The sequence below is a fragment of the Taudactylus pleione genome, unplaced genomic scaffold (assembly GCF_031769625.1).
Source record: "Taudactylus pleione unplaced genomic scaffold, aTauple2 ptg000041l, whole genome shotgun sequence".
Lineage (NCBI taxonomy): Eukaryota > Metazoa > Chordata > Amphibia > Anura > Myobatrachidae > Taudactylus > Taudactylus pleione.
The window spans coordinates 24,184,196-24,204,369 of record NW_028284443.1 but is presented as its reverse complement, the minus strand read 5'-3'; the positions used below and the strand labels follow the sequence as shown (position 1 = coordinate 24,204,369).

Genomic DNA, 20,174 nt, shown 5'->3' with positions numbered 1-20,174 from the left:
ATATTTTGCCATTCACATCAGTCCCTGCCCTAGTGGAGCTTACAATCTATGGCCCTCATTCAGAGGCGTTCGTAGGAAGCGAGCGCTCGCTCTGAATGAGGGCGGTCGCTTGACTTTTTAAGTGCGGCCTCCTGGTCGCTAGCTAAGCTGTGGGTTACCACCCACAGCTTTAGCGACCGACCAGGTTGATGGTCGCGACGGTCAAGACCATCGGGGCTTGTGACGAGATCCTAAGGTTGGGTCTCGGCAACCGCAAGCCCCAGGGAGCTTCCTGCTCTGATCGAGCAGGAAGCTCCCCACTGACATCACTGCTGATGTCAGTGCGGCCGCCAACAAAACGGCAGGCGTTCCTTAAGGAACGCCTCCGTTTGTGAAATCACCCCCCCGCCACGCCTACAAAACTGGTCGAGCTGTCGATCAACATCGACAGTCGCCCCTTTTGTAGTGAGCTCCGAAGCGAGAGAATTTCACTTCGGGGCTTGCGCACACTCAGTTCGGCCGCTGCGCGTGAGCAGAGCCTAAACATCGACCCGCTTGCGACCGGGTCTGAATGAAGTCCTATATTCCCTAACACACACTCGCACATATACACATACACACTAGGGTTAATTTTTGCTGGGAGCCAAGCTAATTACCTATTTTTATGCGAGGAATAGTGATGATAAATATCTGACTTGATTGATTTACAGAGCTCTGAGCAGACTATTGCACTGATTTTGAATATATTTATACTGTATATTTTATGTATATCTGTGTTGTTCTATTTTATTTTTTAAATACTTTGAGCGCTTGTTTGAGCAGAATTTGAAGAAACTTTTTTTGGGGGGGCACTTGTATGTTTTATAAAAATTTACTTTTAAAAAAAGATATTTGAAATGTTCAGACCAAACATATAAAATTAAAAACTGTAGAGCTCAATCATTGGCTATACAAAAGGCAATGAAAATATTGTCAGTAATTTAATATTAGAAGTGCAAATACTTCAGTTATGTAGCGGCAAGCACAAATACAAAATATTACAGACATCTGCACCTAACTTAACATGGTGTACAACTTGCATAATCCCAATATAGCAGAATTTAGGTACCTGTATCTCAGGTTGTTGGATACAAAATACTCAATCAGCCAAAACTTTGCAACTGCAGGTTCTTAATCCTGATGCTGTGTATACATTGGTATCACACTCTATCAGGTAGATAATTGTTTGATAAGGTTATCGCCCATAAATATTACAAACACCATAGGTATGATAGTGATTAGGTAATGAATATTAAACACATATAAAGATGAATTAAATTAGGATAAAAAATAGACAACTATGAAAATGTCGTGTTGTAGTCTAGCTGCTGCTCCCTATGTACAAAGTACATAGCGCTTGTTTGAGACCATGCACAATCTATTTGGTTTAGATGTCTTATTTTAGCAGGTAGCAGACCCTGCTGGTTGAGCTACCAGTTTGAGCAAGCATTTATATAGATTGTTTGAGAGGCGCACCTGTTTTTTTTACTCAGTCTTTTAATGTAACCATCTGTGCTCAACCATGAATATCCTTAAAACCTGGACAATTAGGGTGCCTTGACGACTGAGTTTGGGAACCTCTGAATAACAAATATAATGGTAATCTGTTTTAATTTACCTGCTCCGACGATGCTGCTGTGAACAGTCCAGTCAGCGCCCTACTCTGAACCAAGCGGTTCTCAGCTTTGATCATATCCCTGTAGCCAGTGTCTTGTTCACTCCTTAGCAGCACAAGTGCGGCTCTGTACTATATGTATTAATGCGGTCAGGTGACTGCTGTTATGGAGCTTTGCATCAAATTCAAATCACTTCCTCTATATAAATCCATCTATGGACCGTGCCAGAGCATTAGTCTTATTTCCTACACTCCAGCATCCGCAGTATCTAAAAAGAAATAAGCCCATGATCGGTTTTACCCATATCATACATGGTACCAGCAGAGTGGCAATACTAATGCCATAAATGTATACAAAATAGAAAAACTTTTGCTATCGGCGCTAACAATAATATTCTGCAAATCTATGTTTGTGCATTAAATAATATCAAGGGGATTTTGTCATAATTTTGATCAAAGCATAATAAACCTGCAGCCCGGCATCAAGGGACCCCTTCTTTATCTGCAGTATATTATTGTTAGCACCAATGGCAAAAGTTTTTTCTATTTTTGTGTACATCCGCAGTATCTTACTGATATCCTGATAACCATTTCATTCTGACCAAGCCTGTTTTGACCTTGCTTTCAGCTCATTTATCTATTACCATTTGCAGTGCTTTCCCTTGGCCTAACCCCCGGCTTGTCTCTGGTCTTCCATTTGTCCCCTCTCCTTGTGGATAGTAGCCTGTCTTAATGGGAAAAGAGGGCTGCAACCTGCGCTCTTGGGGCCTGATTCATAAAGGATCGCTATTACAATTGCAGCTCCATAATCGCACGCAGGTCTGCTGCGAAAATATGCTAATGATTGCTATCGCAATGCCGTCGCTCTGCCAGCATAGAGAAGCCCACTACCTCTCACTACCACTATCTCACATCCGTAATACCTTGCAAACATTCACAAACATCTGTAACATCGAGTACCATCAGCCCCTCATGCAGAATTACAGCAGCCCTGACCTTACTTAGAAATGCCTACCTCGTTGCACGCAGTGAGTACTCAAAGCTGCATACTCAAGCTGCGTATGCAATCGCTAATATATGCATGCCCACGGAACGTTATTCAAACAGACAGACACGCCTGCATTTCTCCAACCACCGCCCCCCCACCCGTCACCACCCCCAAATGCTCCCTGCCTGTCAATCACTCTGCGTGGCCTGATTGATCGCAGTGGTGCCAGTGCGCACTGCCATGCGTGCGCAGTACGCAACATTTGGCGAACTGCGATCGCTGTTGCAGTTGCGATCCATAATGAATTGGGTCCACTGTGCAACAATGTCCAAACACCCTTGTGGGGTTCCTAGCGAAGACTACTGGCACGTTAGATTCTGCAACTCTGTTCTGGTTAGCGCACATTCTAGTAGCCAGTATTAATCTATAAATCCTTTGTGCTATTGTGACAGTACCTACATTCTTTCTTCAGTATACATGTTCTGTCCATAAAAAATTCATTGAGCAATATAATACATTTTAAGGTATTTCCACAGTAGCATTACTATGTATTTTGTAGGTAAGTATTGGTCACCTGATTTGATTTTTACTTCTCCAGGTCACATATTTTGGGTAAAATTGAGTACTTATTTGTGAAGAATGTAACTGCAATACCGAAACACTCTGAGTCTCTGAACACTTTAAAATTTACTAAGAATTCTGCTTGCTGGGTGGGAGTGAGATGCATCATAGTGTGGTTTTTAAGGACAAGGTGTGATCAGTTAAAATATATATTTGAGTTTGAAAGTGATAGCATTTTGTTATTAATACTGTCTAAGAGCCACAGTAAAAAAGGGAAACCCCCAAAATGTACCATAATTGCATATAAATAAAGTTTCATCATATAATCCGTTTCAACATATAAAATGTCCCAGTCAGACAGCAAAAATCCGAATGATAAAAACCATGTAGGACAGACCCGTAGTGAGGTGGATAGGTTGGGAGGCCCCTGTCATTCGCTGCTATGCTTGGCAGAGCAAGTGGTGAACATATGCCATGTGCATAGGAGTTCTGCAGCCCGGCTCACCACAGCCACCACTCACAGGATGCCCTCTTCCCCGGTTGCCATTAATCTATGGCACTAGCTTGAGCCACTAGGACCATTAGCAGTTGAGTGGAGGAAAGAAGCAACGAACTGATGTGACAGACAGGTGTCTCAGCAAATCACCAGTCAGCAACAGGTGGTGGGCAGGGCACAAGTGACGGGACAGATTATGATGCTTATGTGACGAAGATAAGATAACTGGAGTGGGGATGGATTCAAAGTATGTTGCTTATATTGTCAATGGTTTATTACACCCCCGATGAAGTCTTAGTTATCAATCTCTTTGGGTTGCCTTTAATGTCCTTTAGTGGACCAAATTTTGGTTATTCAGATTAGCTTTTTTGAATTTTGCAAAAAATGTATTCAGAAATACCTGTTGTGTTGGTGGAAAAGAGTGTGGTGTAATGTTACCATATCCATAAGACTGTCTATACCATCTGACATGCCAAGTATTTGAGCAGGAGGGACAGGAAAAGCTTACTGTAACCATATTCTTAATGTTCTGAAAGTCTGCAGTTAAAGCACATCTTGTTTGTTTCATTTCAAAGCCATTGTGGTGGTGAATAGAGGCCAAAATATGAAAATTCTGTCAATGTCCCAATATTTATGCACCTGACTGTATATTGTATATGTGTGTGTGTGTTTTTGTTGTTAAATTTTAACGTGTGCTATTTTAATTATGTTTCAGATAGCAAGGACTGTATCTTGGAGTCTCTGACGTTGCCTGAAAATCCGGGTGCTGCTTCTGATCCAGCGGATGGTTTGTCCCTGCCATGTATGTTTTGCGAACAGTATTACAAGAAAATGGAGAAGGATGGTCTTCTCAAACACATGGTTATTGAGCATAAGCTTGTCATTGCTGATGTAAAATTAATAGCAAATTTCAAGAGGTAAGATATATTTGTATATTTTCTAGTCTATGCTAGAAAACTAATCTAATGGGGGGTTTTTTATTACTGCTCCCAAGGAATCTACAATTACAAATTTCTTACTCTGGGGCAATAATCCATTTACCTCCATAAATCTCATCAGTAATAATCAGGGTTTTCATATCTTTTTTTTTTTTTTTAAACCCTTTTTTTTTTTTAAGAACAAGAATACAAAGACACATATCCAATGTGCAGCCAAGTTCAATGAAATTGTCTTGTTGCGGTCTAGGATCAGCCATTACTCACCTCAGCGCCAGCTTCCCCTGACTTCCCAAGCGGTCACGCTAGGCGCTGGGGCCGATGATGCACTGAGGATCATACCTGGGGTCTGCTAGGACATCCATGAGCCTGCTCCATGATGTGGTTTCTGCGGTTACCATCATGAACGCAGCCATAACAGTCTATATCCTAATTAGCCCTTTACCCAATGGTAGCATTGGTAGCTGACACTATCCTCCAATGGGCTGCTACCTTTAGGGTATTTATTTTACCGGGCTCTGGATAACAAGAAGTTGCCTGTACAATGTCGTTACTTCCAGTGAAGACTTGCTGTTGCAGTGTTCCAGGTCCCGAGCTCCGTTGCTTTTAGTGACTTGTTACTAGTGTTTATCCACGGTGTGTGTGCTCAGTACATCTACTGAGTACAATCTCCTAGAGTCATCTCTGTTGCCAGTTCCGCGCGTGTGTCATGATCGGCTCAGTGAATTCCTCAATAGAGGACTAAAAAGCCGGGGAGATGGGGTTGCTAGAAACAACTTAGAGAGTGACAGTGATAAAGTGTTCCTATTATGGCCAAACCCAGGTTTGGCTAGACCTGCCCAGAGGCGCGGAGTCTAACCCACTTGCTGGTCTTCACCAGTGACCCCTCTTATTAGGATTCGGGTTTTGCTGCACCAAGTGAGCAGGTCGCAGCCCTCTGGACAGGTACCTGGGAGTGGCAGGAAGACCAGGAAACAATACTAAAATGAGATAGGAATGGAAACATAGAAATGTAATGACACTGGGAAACACTAGAAATGAGAAGGCACTGGAAGCTACTGGAAATGATCCAGACACTGGTTTGCTCTGGGAAACACAGGAGGTCCTGAGGCTGACTTGCAATGGAAAAGATATAGTAAGTCCAGGTACAGAATGTACTTTGAAACACCGGAGATCCAGATGCAGCCTTACTCTGAGAATGTAGACACAGAGGTGAATTGGGAAATATCACGAAGACTTGTTATCCAGACGCAGGACAGGATACTGAGGGCACTTGGGATCCAGATGCAGAATAGGGTACTGAGGGCACTTGGGATACAGACGCAGGATAGGGTACTAGGGGCACACGCCGGTGATTCAGATGCAGACACAGGCACCGGAGAATGACACTTTGAATCAGTACACAGCTGCTGTGCTGAGTATGTACACTGGTGCAGAAGTTGTTAAAATGGAGTCTCAGCACAAAGCCAGGTGCTGACATAGAAACAGGAGAAGATGCTGATTAGTGCTGGAGTCTCAGCACAGAAACAGGTGCTGACACATACACAGGAGAATTAGAAGCTGATTAGTGCTGGAGATTCAGTAGGGATACAAGTATTGAAGAAATCACTGATCCTGAGAAACACTGGAAAGAGTCACTGGAAATTAAACCGTATCAAGCTATGAGCGAGTCCATACACTAGGATATAACACTGGTAGGAAAGAAGGTGGAACTTGGAAAGCTGCAACAGCTAGTAATCGCAGACACTGAAAAAGCGAAGTTGAACAGCAGCTTTCTGTTCCTGGAGTCAGACTAAATATTCTTAGGTAGTTGGTCATTGGATCAGAAGATCAGCTGAGTTACCGCAGGACTACCATTGGGAGAGACTAGTCAGGTGATATGGACCAAAATGGCTGCTCCCATGCCTGCCACCACGGGAACCAGGATGCACGCACTGAAGTCCTAGCAGACCCCGGGGAGAAAACTCAGCCCACCACCCGCCTCCACCCCCGGCGACTGAACACCTAAGCTCAAGGACGCTGGCGCAGTGGTGAGTAGCAGCCAATCCCAGGCCGCATCCTGACAGTGTGAAGCCACAGTGTGTGTACTTAGTACATTATCCAAGTACCATCTCATCAAACCATTCTCCTGTGCCAGTTCTGCGTCTGAAAGTGCAGCATATGTACTGTCACAAGCTGCCACACTGAGGACCTCATTCAGAGCCGCTCGCAAAATGCGGGTGCTCCCTCTGAATGAGCGGCCGCTTCTCTGTAAAGCGCCGGCCTCCTGGCCGCTCGCTAAGCTGTGGGTGACCACTCACAGCTTTAGCGAATGGCCAGGTTGATGGTCGCGATGCTCTTGACCATCTGGGCTTGCGACGAGACCCTTGTGGGTAGGGTCTCGTCTGCCGCAAGCCCCAGTGATCTTTCGGCTCTACTAGAGTTGGAAGCTCACCACTGACCAAACGAGTGATGTCAGTGGGGCCGCCCCCAAACGGCAGGCGTTCCTTCGGGAATGCCTCCGATTGGCCAGCCACCCCCCCACACTGCCTGCAAAACTGTGCGAGCTTTCGATCACCATCGACAGCCGCCCCTTTTGTAGTGAGCCCCGGAGTGAGAGAATTTCTCGCTCCGAGGCTTGCGCACCCGGTGGCACAGGTCCCTCATCAGACCAGCCCTCAAGGCTGCTACTCGGCCCAAAGGCCACGTATTGCTCTATGGCCCACAGGCGACAGCATGCCAAAGCTTACCAGCCCTCAAGGCTGCTACTTGGCCCAAAGGCCGCATCTCAACACACTGCCCTCTGGTCACGACTAGTCAAAGACTCGCCAGTCCTCAAGACTGTCGCTTAGCTCAAAGGCTACATCAACTTCCTCAGCCCTCAGGCCACAACTTGTTAAAGTCTACCAGCCATCAAGGCTGCTCCACTGCCGCAGCTAGCCAAGTGTTCCAGCCCTCAAGGCTGTTGCTGGACTCATACTCTCTAATATATACCCGAATCTTAACATGTACTTAGTATGTCATCCAAATACAATTTCCTATTGCCATTCTCCCATGTCAGCCATTCAAGAAGAGTGATGCATAGGCATACCTTACTTGTGATGCAAACAATTGATAATACACATAAGCATATATAAATATCCATACATTAACATTATTATATATCACATTGTTGTATCCTAGATCACTAAGTGTTAAACAATATTCAAAAGTATACATAAAGTGAGATATCCTCCAATTATAATAAGCATGTATTCTAGCCAGAACATCAATAGAATGAACACATAAAGTTAACCTCTCTAATTAGGATATACACCATACACAGTGGCCGTATATACATTAAATCTAAATCTTTATACAAGGGACTAAACACATATTTGTGTGCTAGAATCTTAATAGTCCAAAATATCACTAGGCCCTACAAAAAAACCTTGGTTTTAAGTAGCATGTGATTCAATGCCCATGTAATAAGAACTTAATGGTCCAATGGGATACCCATGCTACACATCATGTATAAGCATAAAAGCCAACAGAGGGCTGCAGCATAAAGGTATCATTAATCAGATACCATAATTTATTTAATCTAGAGATGATTATAGTGCATAGATAGGCTAGAGCTCAATAAACCATTGCTAGCTGACCAGACATATTAGACTGTCAGCCTAAATACGATACCAGTATGAAGTGTGGAGTGATATGGAGTCCGGTCCGTGCACTGACTAGATCTCCAGGGACATCAGCAGATTTGTCGTGTACCCAGGACGTGCGTTTCGCCTGTGTAGAGGCTTGTTCACCTCGTGTGAAACTCATTGTAATTGCTAACCTTATTTAAGCGTGTAAGTTTACACGTCACTTACCTGGAAGTCAGATCCCGGCACACGCTATACAATTAGCGCTTAGCTGGATAGTTACACACCCCCTGTTTCTAGGATACATTCTATTGGTCCTAGTATGACTCATAGTCTAATGGACCAATCCAATGAGCTAGGGTGGCCGCAATGCCTACTGGTAGTAGTAGTGCAAAATCGGCTCACAGTGTGTAAGGTTGTTATCTGCCATAAAGTATATAGGAACCAGATAAAATGCAAATTAATGTTAGTGATACATAATAAATAACTAATGGATTATCCAGGAGATGATTCTATACATGTTAGATAATAAAGGTATCGCAATGCCTTCTGGTAGTTGTAGTCATAACTGATTGCACCCAAACTACCAGTAACTCGACCTGGTAGTAAAATGTTAGACTTATTTAGCAGTATAGCTTAATTGGTGTAATATATAGTAAGAAATAATCTAAAACTAGAATAATCAGACTAATATATTACTTTAATAAATCATACTCTCAAATGATCCAGAACCGCAATGCTTGCTGGTAATTGTAGTCAAAACTACATACTCCTTAAACTACTCAGATTCATTTAATCTGATAAAAAAATAATAAAAATTAATATTAAAATTAAGTAATAATAACAGTGTATTGGTATAAGCCAATGTTAGAATTATCACCTATTATATTAAGCCATTCGGCCAATACACACACAGTATGCCGGCTGGTAGTTGTAAAAGAAAAACTACCAATGAAAACCATTACTTAAACATCTGCTAAAATTAACCTTATATAGGGTGATCCATAGTGAAAATATAATATCAAATAATAGTCCAAGATTAAAATATATATTTAGGTAGTGGGAAATTACCACAGTACCAATTTGTGATTCTAAGAAAACCAATAACTACCAAGAGTGAAATTAAATAAACTAATATAAGTTAGAGTAAAACCCCAATTCAAACGTGGTGCTCACGTGCTAGTGCACCTCCAGACAAATAAATATGCAAATAAAATATTAAAAACAACCTAATATTGAGCTCATAATGTGAAATTTTTTTTTTTGAACAATACCATTTGTACTTTGTGTATATAATGATGGTGACATAATCATATAAACCAAGATAAAATATAGTTAAATTAAAAATTCTAGTAATAATACATGACGTGTATAAAAAGGTGAAACGTGAATAAAAATATGAATGTGAACTAAACTACAAAAGGTGAAAAATTAAACTTTTGTTGCACAAGATTAAAAGTGTAACGTGCTGAGTATATGTATTTTAAATATAATTATGCTGGACTATAAATAAATTAAGTGGCATTAAGATTGAATAACTGTTGTGAGTATATCACATAAAATATCAAAAATAACTAATTGTTATATTAAAATTCCACTCACACTAATAAAATATCTTAACGTTCCCAGATAGCACTGATTTAGGTTCAAATTGTTGGGATAATTACAAGAATACACTATAATTGATATGCTAATTCATTCCTTTTGGGGATAAGGCACCCAGTTTGAATGTCCAGAAGCTCTCTCGTTTCATCAGTTCCTGCATTAGGTCACCTCCACGGATCCCTAATGTAATTTTCTCCAAGCCAAATACTCGCAGATCTTTTGGATTGTCCTTATGGTGCGCATGAAAGTGCCTAGCAACTGAGGTGAGCTTCTTAAATTTGGCAAGATCCGATGGAGCATTTTTGATTGTTCCGACATGTTCTAAAGTGCGTTGTCTAAAATTCCTTGAAGTGATCCCCACATATTTCATGTCGCAACTACATGTCAAACAGTATATCACCCCCGTGGTACTGCAGTTAATAAAATCTTTTATTGGGATGATCTGACCATTTTTGTCCTGAACCTTATCACATTTTACCATTTTTTGGCTTGCTTTACATGTTCGGCATGGAAAAGAACCCTGGGTTGTTCTATCTTTCTTTGGGATTTTGATAAAGTGGCTTTGAACAAGATTATCTCATAAATTCCTGGATCTACGCCAACCCATGGCTACCTCGGTACCTAATGTTTGGGACAAATCCTCATCCAAAAGTAAGACTGACCAGTGTTTTTGCATAATATCTTGAATAGTCCTCCATTCTCTACAGAAATTACCAATGAATCGTATAGTTTCAGAATCCTTCTTATACTTTTTTGTTGCAGAATTGTGTTCTTCACTTTTAAAGATCATTGTTTCTCTTTGAATAGTAGAGACGCTGGCTTTTGCTCTCAATACATATTTTACTGTATCCTCTCTCTGCTAATTGTTCGGAAGGTTCAATGCTTTTATTCTTATCTGTTGCTTCCTCTGAACAATTCCGCTTGAGCCGCAAAAATTCACTTTCACTGTTGGTCGCTGTTGTTTTGCGAAAAAGTTCAGTGTGAATTGCACCTCCATTAGTTTTGTAGATTTTAAGATCCAGGAAGGATACACAGTCTCGGCTGTAGTGATGGGTCAATGTGATGTTGATGTTATTATCATTCAGTTCATGGAATAATTCCAGGAGTAGATTTTCTTCACCTTCCCATATCAGAAGAATATCATCAATATATCGCCACCACCCACCTATAAATTGTGTGTATTGGTCCATTTTGTCTCCAAACACCATTTCTCGCTCCCACCTACCTAGGAAGAGGTTGGCATAAGTGGGGGCACAAGCAGCCCCCATTGCCGTCCCCCTCATCTGTAGGTAGAAGCGATCTCCAAAAGTGAAATAGTTTTTTCTTAGAATGAATCCAAGAATATCCAGTAAGAATTGATGAAAGTCACATGGTTCTTCCATGTCGAGAAAGTAAGACACTGCTTGAATCCCAAGGTCATGTCCAATACAGGTATACAAAGACTCGACATCCAATGTCACGAGAAAGTGGTGTTCCTCTATTGTCACATCATGGAGTTTTCTAAGTATATCTGATGTATCTTGTATATAGGATGTCAATCCAAGGACATGGTGTCTCAAGTGTAGGTCTATAAACCTACTAGCTTTTTCTGACAAGCCTCCGATCCCAGAGACTATGGGTATCCCTGGTGGGTCCAAGATGTTTTTGTGGACCTTAGGGAGCAAATACAGTGTTGGTATTCTGGGGTTATATACCTTTAAGTACTCATATTCCTGTTTGACGATGATACCTTCTTGGAATGCTTTGTCAATGATTCTGTTGTAAATTGTGGTAAAGTTTTCTGTTGGGTTAAGCAGCATCATCTGGTAACAGTTTACATCTTTCAGTTGTCGCATTGCCTCTCGGTGATACATCTCAGCAGGCCAGATAACGATATTACCTCCTTTGTCCGAGGGTTTTATAATTACTTCCTTCCATTGTTGAATATCTCTAAGCGCTTTCATTTCCGGTCTACTAAGATTGCTGTGCATATATTTTGTACACCTAGTTTTGAAGTGGAGTTGATCAAGATCTTTTGATACCAATTCTTGAAAGATTAATACTTCTGGACAGTGAGATTCAGGAGGGAAAAATGTGGATTTTTTTCTTACAGATATTTCTTGTTCTACTTGTTGGAATATTAGTGTAAATATCCTTATCTTGTAGCTCCTCCAAAGCATGGATAGCCTCTAGTTCCTCATCCTCCAAAGTTTTATTTACATCAGATGCAGGGTCAGTAATTGACTGGTTGTTCTTTTGGTTGGCAAAATGCTTCTTAAGTAGAAGTTTGCGCCCGACTAATTTCAGATCTTTTTCCCAACCAAATCGATTAAATGATTGCGTTGGTGAGAATGATAAGCCTTTGCCAAGTATAGAGATCTCATCCTTGGTTAAAACCTTATTGGAGAGATTGATTACATTGAGTTTAGAATTATCAGTTATTACCTCCTTGGGGTCCTGATCGGGTATCTGGATGGTGGATGGTGATCCCAGTCTGATAGTTCCCCTGTATTTCTTCTTCCCCCTCCTCGTTTTCCTCTTGTACGGTATTTTGGTAGTCCCCCTATGCTTTGTCCTAAAAAAGTCGATGGGGGATGTTCATCATCATATATGCTGTATCTCTGGCGGGGGTTTTGTGGTTCACTAACGTTGTTTCCTGGGATTTCCTCACCACCAGATGATTCCATCTCAGATGATGTGTAGGACTCCTGAGGTTTATAGTTTTGTCTGTTAGTAGTCTGTTTGTTCAATTTTAAAGATGTTACCAGTTTGGAAATTGTGTTTATCTCTGTTGTATTTCTGTTTCTTCCTCTCTATAATATCCATCTCGTACATTTCAAGTTCTTTTTTATGTTTTTCCACTATTTTTTGGAAAGTCAGATCTTGTTCCCAATTCTCCAATTTTTTACCCAATATTTCGATTTCTTTCTCACACGTATCCTGTGCGGAATCTCCTTTTTGTTTTTCTCTCATTTGATTCCAGAGTCCCCAGTGTTTCCTTTGAGCAACAGTGCATTTACATATCTGCCTGTGTATTATTGCCAGTGTCTCCCGGAGCAGCAGTGCGACTATACATCTTCTGCCTGAGTGCTTTACCTCCAGCGACAGTGCTATTACAACTCTACCAGTGTGCACTGTCTGTGCTATCTCGTTGTGCAAAAGTGCGTCTGCACGTCATTCTGTGATTGCCTTGAGTGCCACCTCGTTGTGCAAAAGTGCGTCTGCACGCCATTCCCTGTGATTCCCTCAAGTGCCACCTTGTTGTGCAAAAGTGCGCTCGCACCCCATTACCTGTGATTCCCTCAAGTGCCACCTCATTGTGCAAAAGTGCGTCTGCACGCTATTACCTGTGATTCCCTCGAGTGCCACCTTGTTGTGCAAAAGTGTATCTGCATGCCATTACCTGTGTTTCCCTCGAGTACCACCCCGTGGCGCAAAGGTGCGTGAGCACGCTATTCCATGTGTGTCTCTCAAGTACCAATTCTGGTGTACCTCTCAAGTGCCAATTCCGAAGCATCTCTCAAAGTACCAGCCCCTGTTGTAACCCCTTGTGTAGTAGTGCTTTTTCTAGGCACTTCCTCTGGTCCACTGATATTTGAGTCTCTCTTCCCACAGGGCTTGGATACCTGGTCAAAGGACCGCGACCTGGGTGCAGCTACGCCCAGGAGGAGTCACTGGCGAATAACTCCCTGCAGGTTGGACTCCGCACCTTTGACCAGGTCTTGTCAACATCCAAGACCTGTGGATGTGGAGTTCTGATATCCAGGCCTCTCACCCCGAATTCCTACGAACTCAAGATCACAACCCCTCAGTAGGGGATTCCAGAATGCCAAACCTGACACACTGCCTGTCACTCTCTCTGCAGCGGATACCACAGTGTGTTCGTAATTGCAGTGCAATCGCCGCGCACGCTCAGCGCGGTGCATGTGCAGTATGCAACAATCGGCCAATCTGCATACGCTGTTGCAATTGTGATACATGCTTAATCAGGCCCTAAGTCACAGAAAAAGATACTAGCCAGTAAATATGGTAGAACACTGCACATGCCCTCTTTGCCACTTTTGATACTGTAGACCACCCTATTCTTCTGGGCAATCGTCACTTCCTTGGCCTTCATGGCATTTATTTTTTCTGGTTCACCTCCTACTTCTCTAAATACTCCTTGAGTGTATCTACTACTAGGAAATCTCCCTCCACATCTCCTATCTGGGGTCCTATAACAGCCTTCTGCTGTTAACTCTTTTATACTACTACTGCTACATCTCTTTGCCAAAATTTACCTCTGAACCCCTAATCTTTGACCCCCCCCCAGTGCTATCTAAATCGCAATATGTCAGAAACAGAACTAAATAGTCCCTCCTCCCACTATGTCACTACACCCCCCCCTCCTATAGCGGGCTTTGAAATCATCCCAATGCCCACTGCCTTGTCATTCTCAACTTTTGTCTTTTGCTTCAATCCACATATTCAGTACCTTGGACTGTCATATTGACTCCTCCTTTAAAACATTGCCCATTTATTCTTCTTTCTCATGATGAACATTACCAAAATATCTATCCATTCTTGCATATTGCCCACATGCTCTCCTTCACTCGCACTCGCTTATCCCTTCTACAATCAACAATGAAAAAAGATAACTAATATTCAAAGGCATTTAGTAAAATATAGCCTATAAATACTTTATAATAAAAATAAATGGTTATTCAAGGAGTCTGTGTCCTCTTATAAAGTCTGCAAAAAAAGTGAAAAAACTAATGAGCTGGTTAAATTCTATGCATCACCAAATTAGCTCCTGTTGATCCTGTATATATAATAAACGGTGTCTATTATCAGAATAATTATAGTAAAATACATATCAACAAATGGATAGACCATAAAACCCTGGTTGTGTATAATTTATTCGATCAAGCTGTCAGAACTAGTCATATCATCAGCATCAAATCTCTATATTGCCCATAAGAGTCACTGTACTAAACGGTATGCAGTCGGGAAGCCGGCGGAAGTAATCCCGACAGCCGGCTTCCCGATTGTCATATCCTGGCAAGGGTCTAAAGACAGGTGTCGATACGCTGACACTTGTCATTAGACATACGCCGGGAGCCCGACGCCCGGCATCCCGATCGAAGGGACGCCGAGCGCGGATAGCCGCGGGGGGGGAGGGTTAGGGTTCCCGGGGGGGACTTAGGTGTTAGGCACCCCCGGGGGGGATTTAAGTTTAGGCGGCGGGCAAGGGGGGTTAGGTTGTGGCACTTAGAGGGGGGACTAGGGTTAGGCACTGAGAGGGAAGGTTAGGGTTAGGCACCCCTAAGGGAGGGTTAGGGAGTAGAAATAGGTTAGTATATACTTACCTGGGGACGATCTGGATTTCCTTCTCTACCGTGATGCCGCTGTTGGGATTCCAACCGCCGGGCATGGATCCGGCGGTAAATCATACCGATTCCGTACTAAACACCTTGCAGTGTCCAGCAACTGGAAGTGCAGCAGTGGATATCTGTACACACAGCAGGGAGCCTGTCTGTAGTGTCCAAAGGACACTACGGGTGGCATTGCCGCAGCGTTACTGGCTGCAGGGTACCTTTGTGTCTGTTCATGTGGACATATGTTTTCATTGAGTCATTTCTTGTGGTCTTTTTCAAATAAAGCAGTGCGAGTAACCTATTTAGCTCACTTTGTGAGTAAAATGCATTAGTGCAAGTACTGAACAGAGTAATGAGCATTGGCCAAGGAAATGCATGCGTAAATAATATTTTCACCAAATGGAATGATATTTCTATTCTTCTCTGCACTTATTCTAACTTTCTTTTATTGTTTACCCTTTCAGCACTGGTAGTAATAATACCAGTACAGGTAAATGAGGGGCATCAAGCATATTAAAGGCAAGGGTTTCCTTACAGTGAGGGTACTGCATTAGTTAAGCAATAAGAAATGAACATTGCAGCATACAGTAGACTGGGTCACATATCAAATTGCTAAACTGGCATGGTTGCTTAAAATGATGTCGATCATGGCTCGAAGAGGAAACCTCAGTGACTTTGAAAAAGCTTCAGACACAAAGCTCAATTTGCTAGCATTCCATGAGCTGTAATGTCTAAAGTTATGTAAGCATGGAACTCTGATGGGAAAAAAATGGCACAGGTTGCAGAATCGCATAATCCAGAATTGCCCATGATTTAATCTGAAGTGTACTTGAAAACAGGCAAGATGAATGCTAATCACTACTTATTGGTAGTGAATGTACATCTTCACCCACTAATGCCACATTTCATTGCTGACTAGAAAAATGTATTCCTTGATTAGTGTTCTCATCCACATGTGGTTCTTTTTTTTCATAGCCTTCTCAGTTAATTCTTAAGTGATTTACTTGGCCATGATTTGTATGGTGAATATGATCTTTACGGATGTACTGTAGTTTAGTTATTTGGTGATACCATTTGCTGTCACTGTGTTCCCATAATCGACATAACAAGGTGTTGCTGGTATCCTCCTTATCTTGGTAGACACAGTGTTGATGAGCGAATCAAACATAGAGGTTTAGATGCAATTAGCCACTGTAATTTACATAGGGCTAATTGATTGCCGGGGACTATTCAATCAGCCCTCTCATGAGACCCAAAAAGAAATCCCTGATAAGTCTGCTGTTATCGGAGGATAACAGCCACTTAATGCCTGAATCCGTGAACTTATCACTAATTCCGGGTGTTAACGCCCGATAACCATAACGGGCGTTAAAACCGGTATCGGGAGAAAAAGGAAATCAAATTGAATAGCCTCGGCCGATACAGCCGGAGGCTACCTTTTCTTCCCCAATAATTTATCAGGGCTAATTGAATTCCCCCCATACAGCTGTACCACCAGAAATTAGTATTTAAATCATAATTTCACACTAGTTAAATCTTTGCAGATGAAAGAAGTGAATTAAGTATAAATCTGGAAGTCACTATGAATGACAGGGAAACGGCACTTGCATTGGTTTTGCTAGACTATTACCATTGCACTTACATATGATGATCAAAACAAGTGGAAATTTTGGGTTGGGTACTGCATCCCGACGGTTGGAATGCAGGCAGCGGAATCCCGCTGCCATTTTCGGTAAGTATTCTATGGCTAACCCCAACCCTCCCACAGCCTAAGCCTCCTCCTCTCTCACAGACTAACCCTAACACTACTGTTTGAAGTTGTTGGCATTTTGACCTGTTGAGATTCCACAGCCGATATAATGTGCATTGGGATTCTGACATTCGGGATGCCAACTACTTTATGAAATTTTTGCTATTCTCTGTGCACATAGAGTTTAAGTAACCTGGTTTAAAGCTGCTTATTTTACTGATCAATAATTTTAATAATCAATAATGAGTCTTTGAAACATGTGTGTTCAGCAAGTCCCACATTCTCTCCTTTCTTCAGATTTTATTTAATTATCTTGAGAAAAATATGAAATTGCTATACTTTCCTATCAATTTATGTTTACCAACAGTATTTTTTTTCTTTTATCAGTTTTCACTTTTTAGTGCTCATCTATGTTCCAGCTCCTATCCATTAAGCATACGCAAATAAAGAACATGGAGGAAAACACACAATCAAACATTGCGCATGAGCAGAAAAAGCAGCATCGGCTGTGCAATACCGTGCACCTAATATGCTAATGCCTGCAGGAATAAGATGCCTTCTGTTGGCATCGCAGATCCTAATGCTGCGTCTGAAGACACAGCATTGGATCAACATTGTGACTATCAGTCGCAATGTTTGTGTCAGGACTCTGGTTTTTGTGTTCCTGACCGGGATGCTGGTGGCTCAGTGGTGGAAATTGGGATCTGGTGGTTAATAGGCTTGATATAGTTTCTGCGCATGTGCAGACACAGAAGCAGATTATGAGAAGGCAGCAGAGCAAAACTGAACTTGAGGAATAAACTTGGGCACTGGAGCCTAGCAATAACCACGTCTTAGAAGGAGAAACACCAGAAGTCCCTATCCAGGAAGCAACACAGACTGACAGGACTCAGGAGGCAACACCTGTAGACTGGGCTCTGGTAGTAGCACAAGTGGACTGGGCTCAGGGAACTGAGGGTTAAGGGAGTTGACTAATACCTTAGCCAGGGGTGCGGTGTCTTAACACATCAGCGGTCTTCTCCAGAGAACCCCACAAGGAGATATGGATTTCGCTGTGTTTGATGTGCAGGTCGCAGCCCCCTGGTAGGGTCTCCCAAGGATTCTATCTAGAACTCTCCAAAGATACTGAGGGCAAAGCCAATAATAAGGATCCGATGATTCCGGTTGCAGCTGATGATGTTGGAACCGATGGTTCTGGATATAGCTGAATGTGGAACCTGTAAAATGGTAATCTGATATGTACTGATGAAGTTAGATTTGAGTAGGTACCACTTGGCTGAATATCGGATAGGTTCCGATTATTCTAGTATCGGATAGGGAACGATGATGAAAGCACTTCTGCAACAGCAACAAGGAGAAGTCTGGAGCCTAGTAACCTAGCATAGGAGTGAGACATTTTGTCTGCTATCTGCTAGTCAGTGAAATCCTTTTATTCCCCCTGGATTGTGCTGGTTGGCTGACAGGATCAGGTGTCCGCTGCAGTGTGTCCGATTGGATGAAGGATACTCCACACTGAGTGAAGCTCAGAATCACATGATCGCTGCTGACCCAGGGACTGGAGGATCAGCGGTCAGCTGACCGCAGGTATCATATCTGCGCCCAGTCCCAGAGATGGCGGGCATGCTAGCGGAGTTACAGCAGCCAGGGGAAGATGGGGTACACTGCGGACAGCAGCGCAGAGCAGGAAACGGAAAGCTAGCCTGAATAGATGACCTGCGCAGGCCAGTACACCAGCGTGAAGGTGAGATCTGTAACGCGATTCCTGACCATTTGTAGCATCAGTAAGCTGAAGCTTACTCAGATTGGCTGCCTCCTGTCGCTTGCGATACCAGGAAATCTGCGTCCTCCGACACTCCCAGGAGACCGTGGCGACACGCCACTGTTTCCGGAAACGCAGACTGGCAACACCCCTCCCCGCCCCATAAAGGCCTCAGGCCATTCTGCACATGCACAAAACGGGTCATGCACATGCACAGACCCACAAAAATCTGATATGTACGTAAACCATTGGGTTTACGTACATATCTGAATTAGGGCCTTTTGTTTTTTGTATTCTGCGATATGTGTCACTGCACTCTGCCCTCCACCTAACATACTCTGCTGTTATGTCATTCGATATGCTGCCCTGTGCTAATTTTCACAATCTATTAAACACAGAGCAGTAATTTATTGCAGTGTACTCTGCTCCATGGCACAAGCTTGTTTTTCTTGTTATATTTAATATACCAAGCTATTCACAGCTAAACTAATTAGAGGTCTGTCACAAGATTAGCAGATTCTCCTGATCCTCGTCCATAAGTACCAGGTGAACACTTATATGTAAAGTCTGTTGGTCACTATATAGTATTTTGTGTTTTTTTTTTTTTTTTTTTTCATCCGGTAGGTTTTAATCGGTTTCACAACAAAATAACAATGCAAATGAAAAACAAACACCGTACAACAATGAGGTCATCCTACGATTGCAGGTTATAAAAGACAAGTATGGCACAGCCAGTACAAATATGCAGTACTTACTTAAAGTAACATATTTTGTTTTCATGACCTAAAATAGCAGAATACAGGTAAAAGAAAAATAGTACATATAGTAAGCAACAGCATGAAAAGCTGTCCCCCCAAGCCTAGTTGTACCAGGTCCTCAGATACATCAGCTGGGCACCTCCTACGTCTCTAAGTATGCCAAAAGAATCATACTTTATAATGTTTGAAGTGCCTTCCTCTCAGCATACATGTGTCATCTACCAATGCAGTAGGTCAGGAAACTTCTCTACCAAGCATATCTTGACTATTATTACCTTTTGTTATCGTCACTGAATATATAAAGAAACTTATGTTTACTGAGAACTTGCTTTAAAGAGACCCCCTTCCCCCCCCAAATACACAAACTGTAGGGTCAGTTGAGTGGAGTATTGATAAAGTGATTGATACAGTCCCATATCTGCACCTAGAACCCAAAAATCGCTGTATATTCTCACAATAGGTGTCAAAAAGTGCATTTAGCAGCTTCACATTTAGGACAGTTATGGGACGATTCAATTGTTTTTAAGGCGGCTATTTGTTTTTTGGAGCCTGATGGAGCATTTCAGTTTTTGCTCCGGGCACGATACCCACCAGCGTCGGCATTTCAGCTCGCACCCTCAGGAGAGTGCAATCAAAAATGTGTGATATACCCGTGGTTATTGTGCCCTAACCAGGACTTTAGACTGGTTTAGTTGTTTTACACAGCTAAACCCGGTCTAATTGGGTGTGAAGACCACAATTATTA

General features: G+C 42.4%; 1 protein-coding gene across 1 annotated transcript in view; it reads left to right on the top strand.

The window, feature by feature from the left end:
* ZNF277 (zinc finger protein 277) overlaps positions 1-20,174 on the top strand; it is a 105,709-nt gene that overhangs the window by 18,745 nt on the left and 66,790 nt on the right. The window contains exon 2 of the mRNA XM_088457715.1: positions 4,394-4,595. Within this exon, the coding sequence (XP_088313841.1) occupies positions 4,394-4,595 (202 nt within the window). The remainder of the gene's footprint in view (positions 1-4,393; positions 4,596-20,174) is intronic.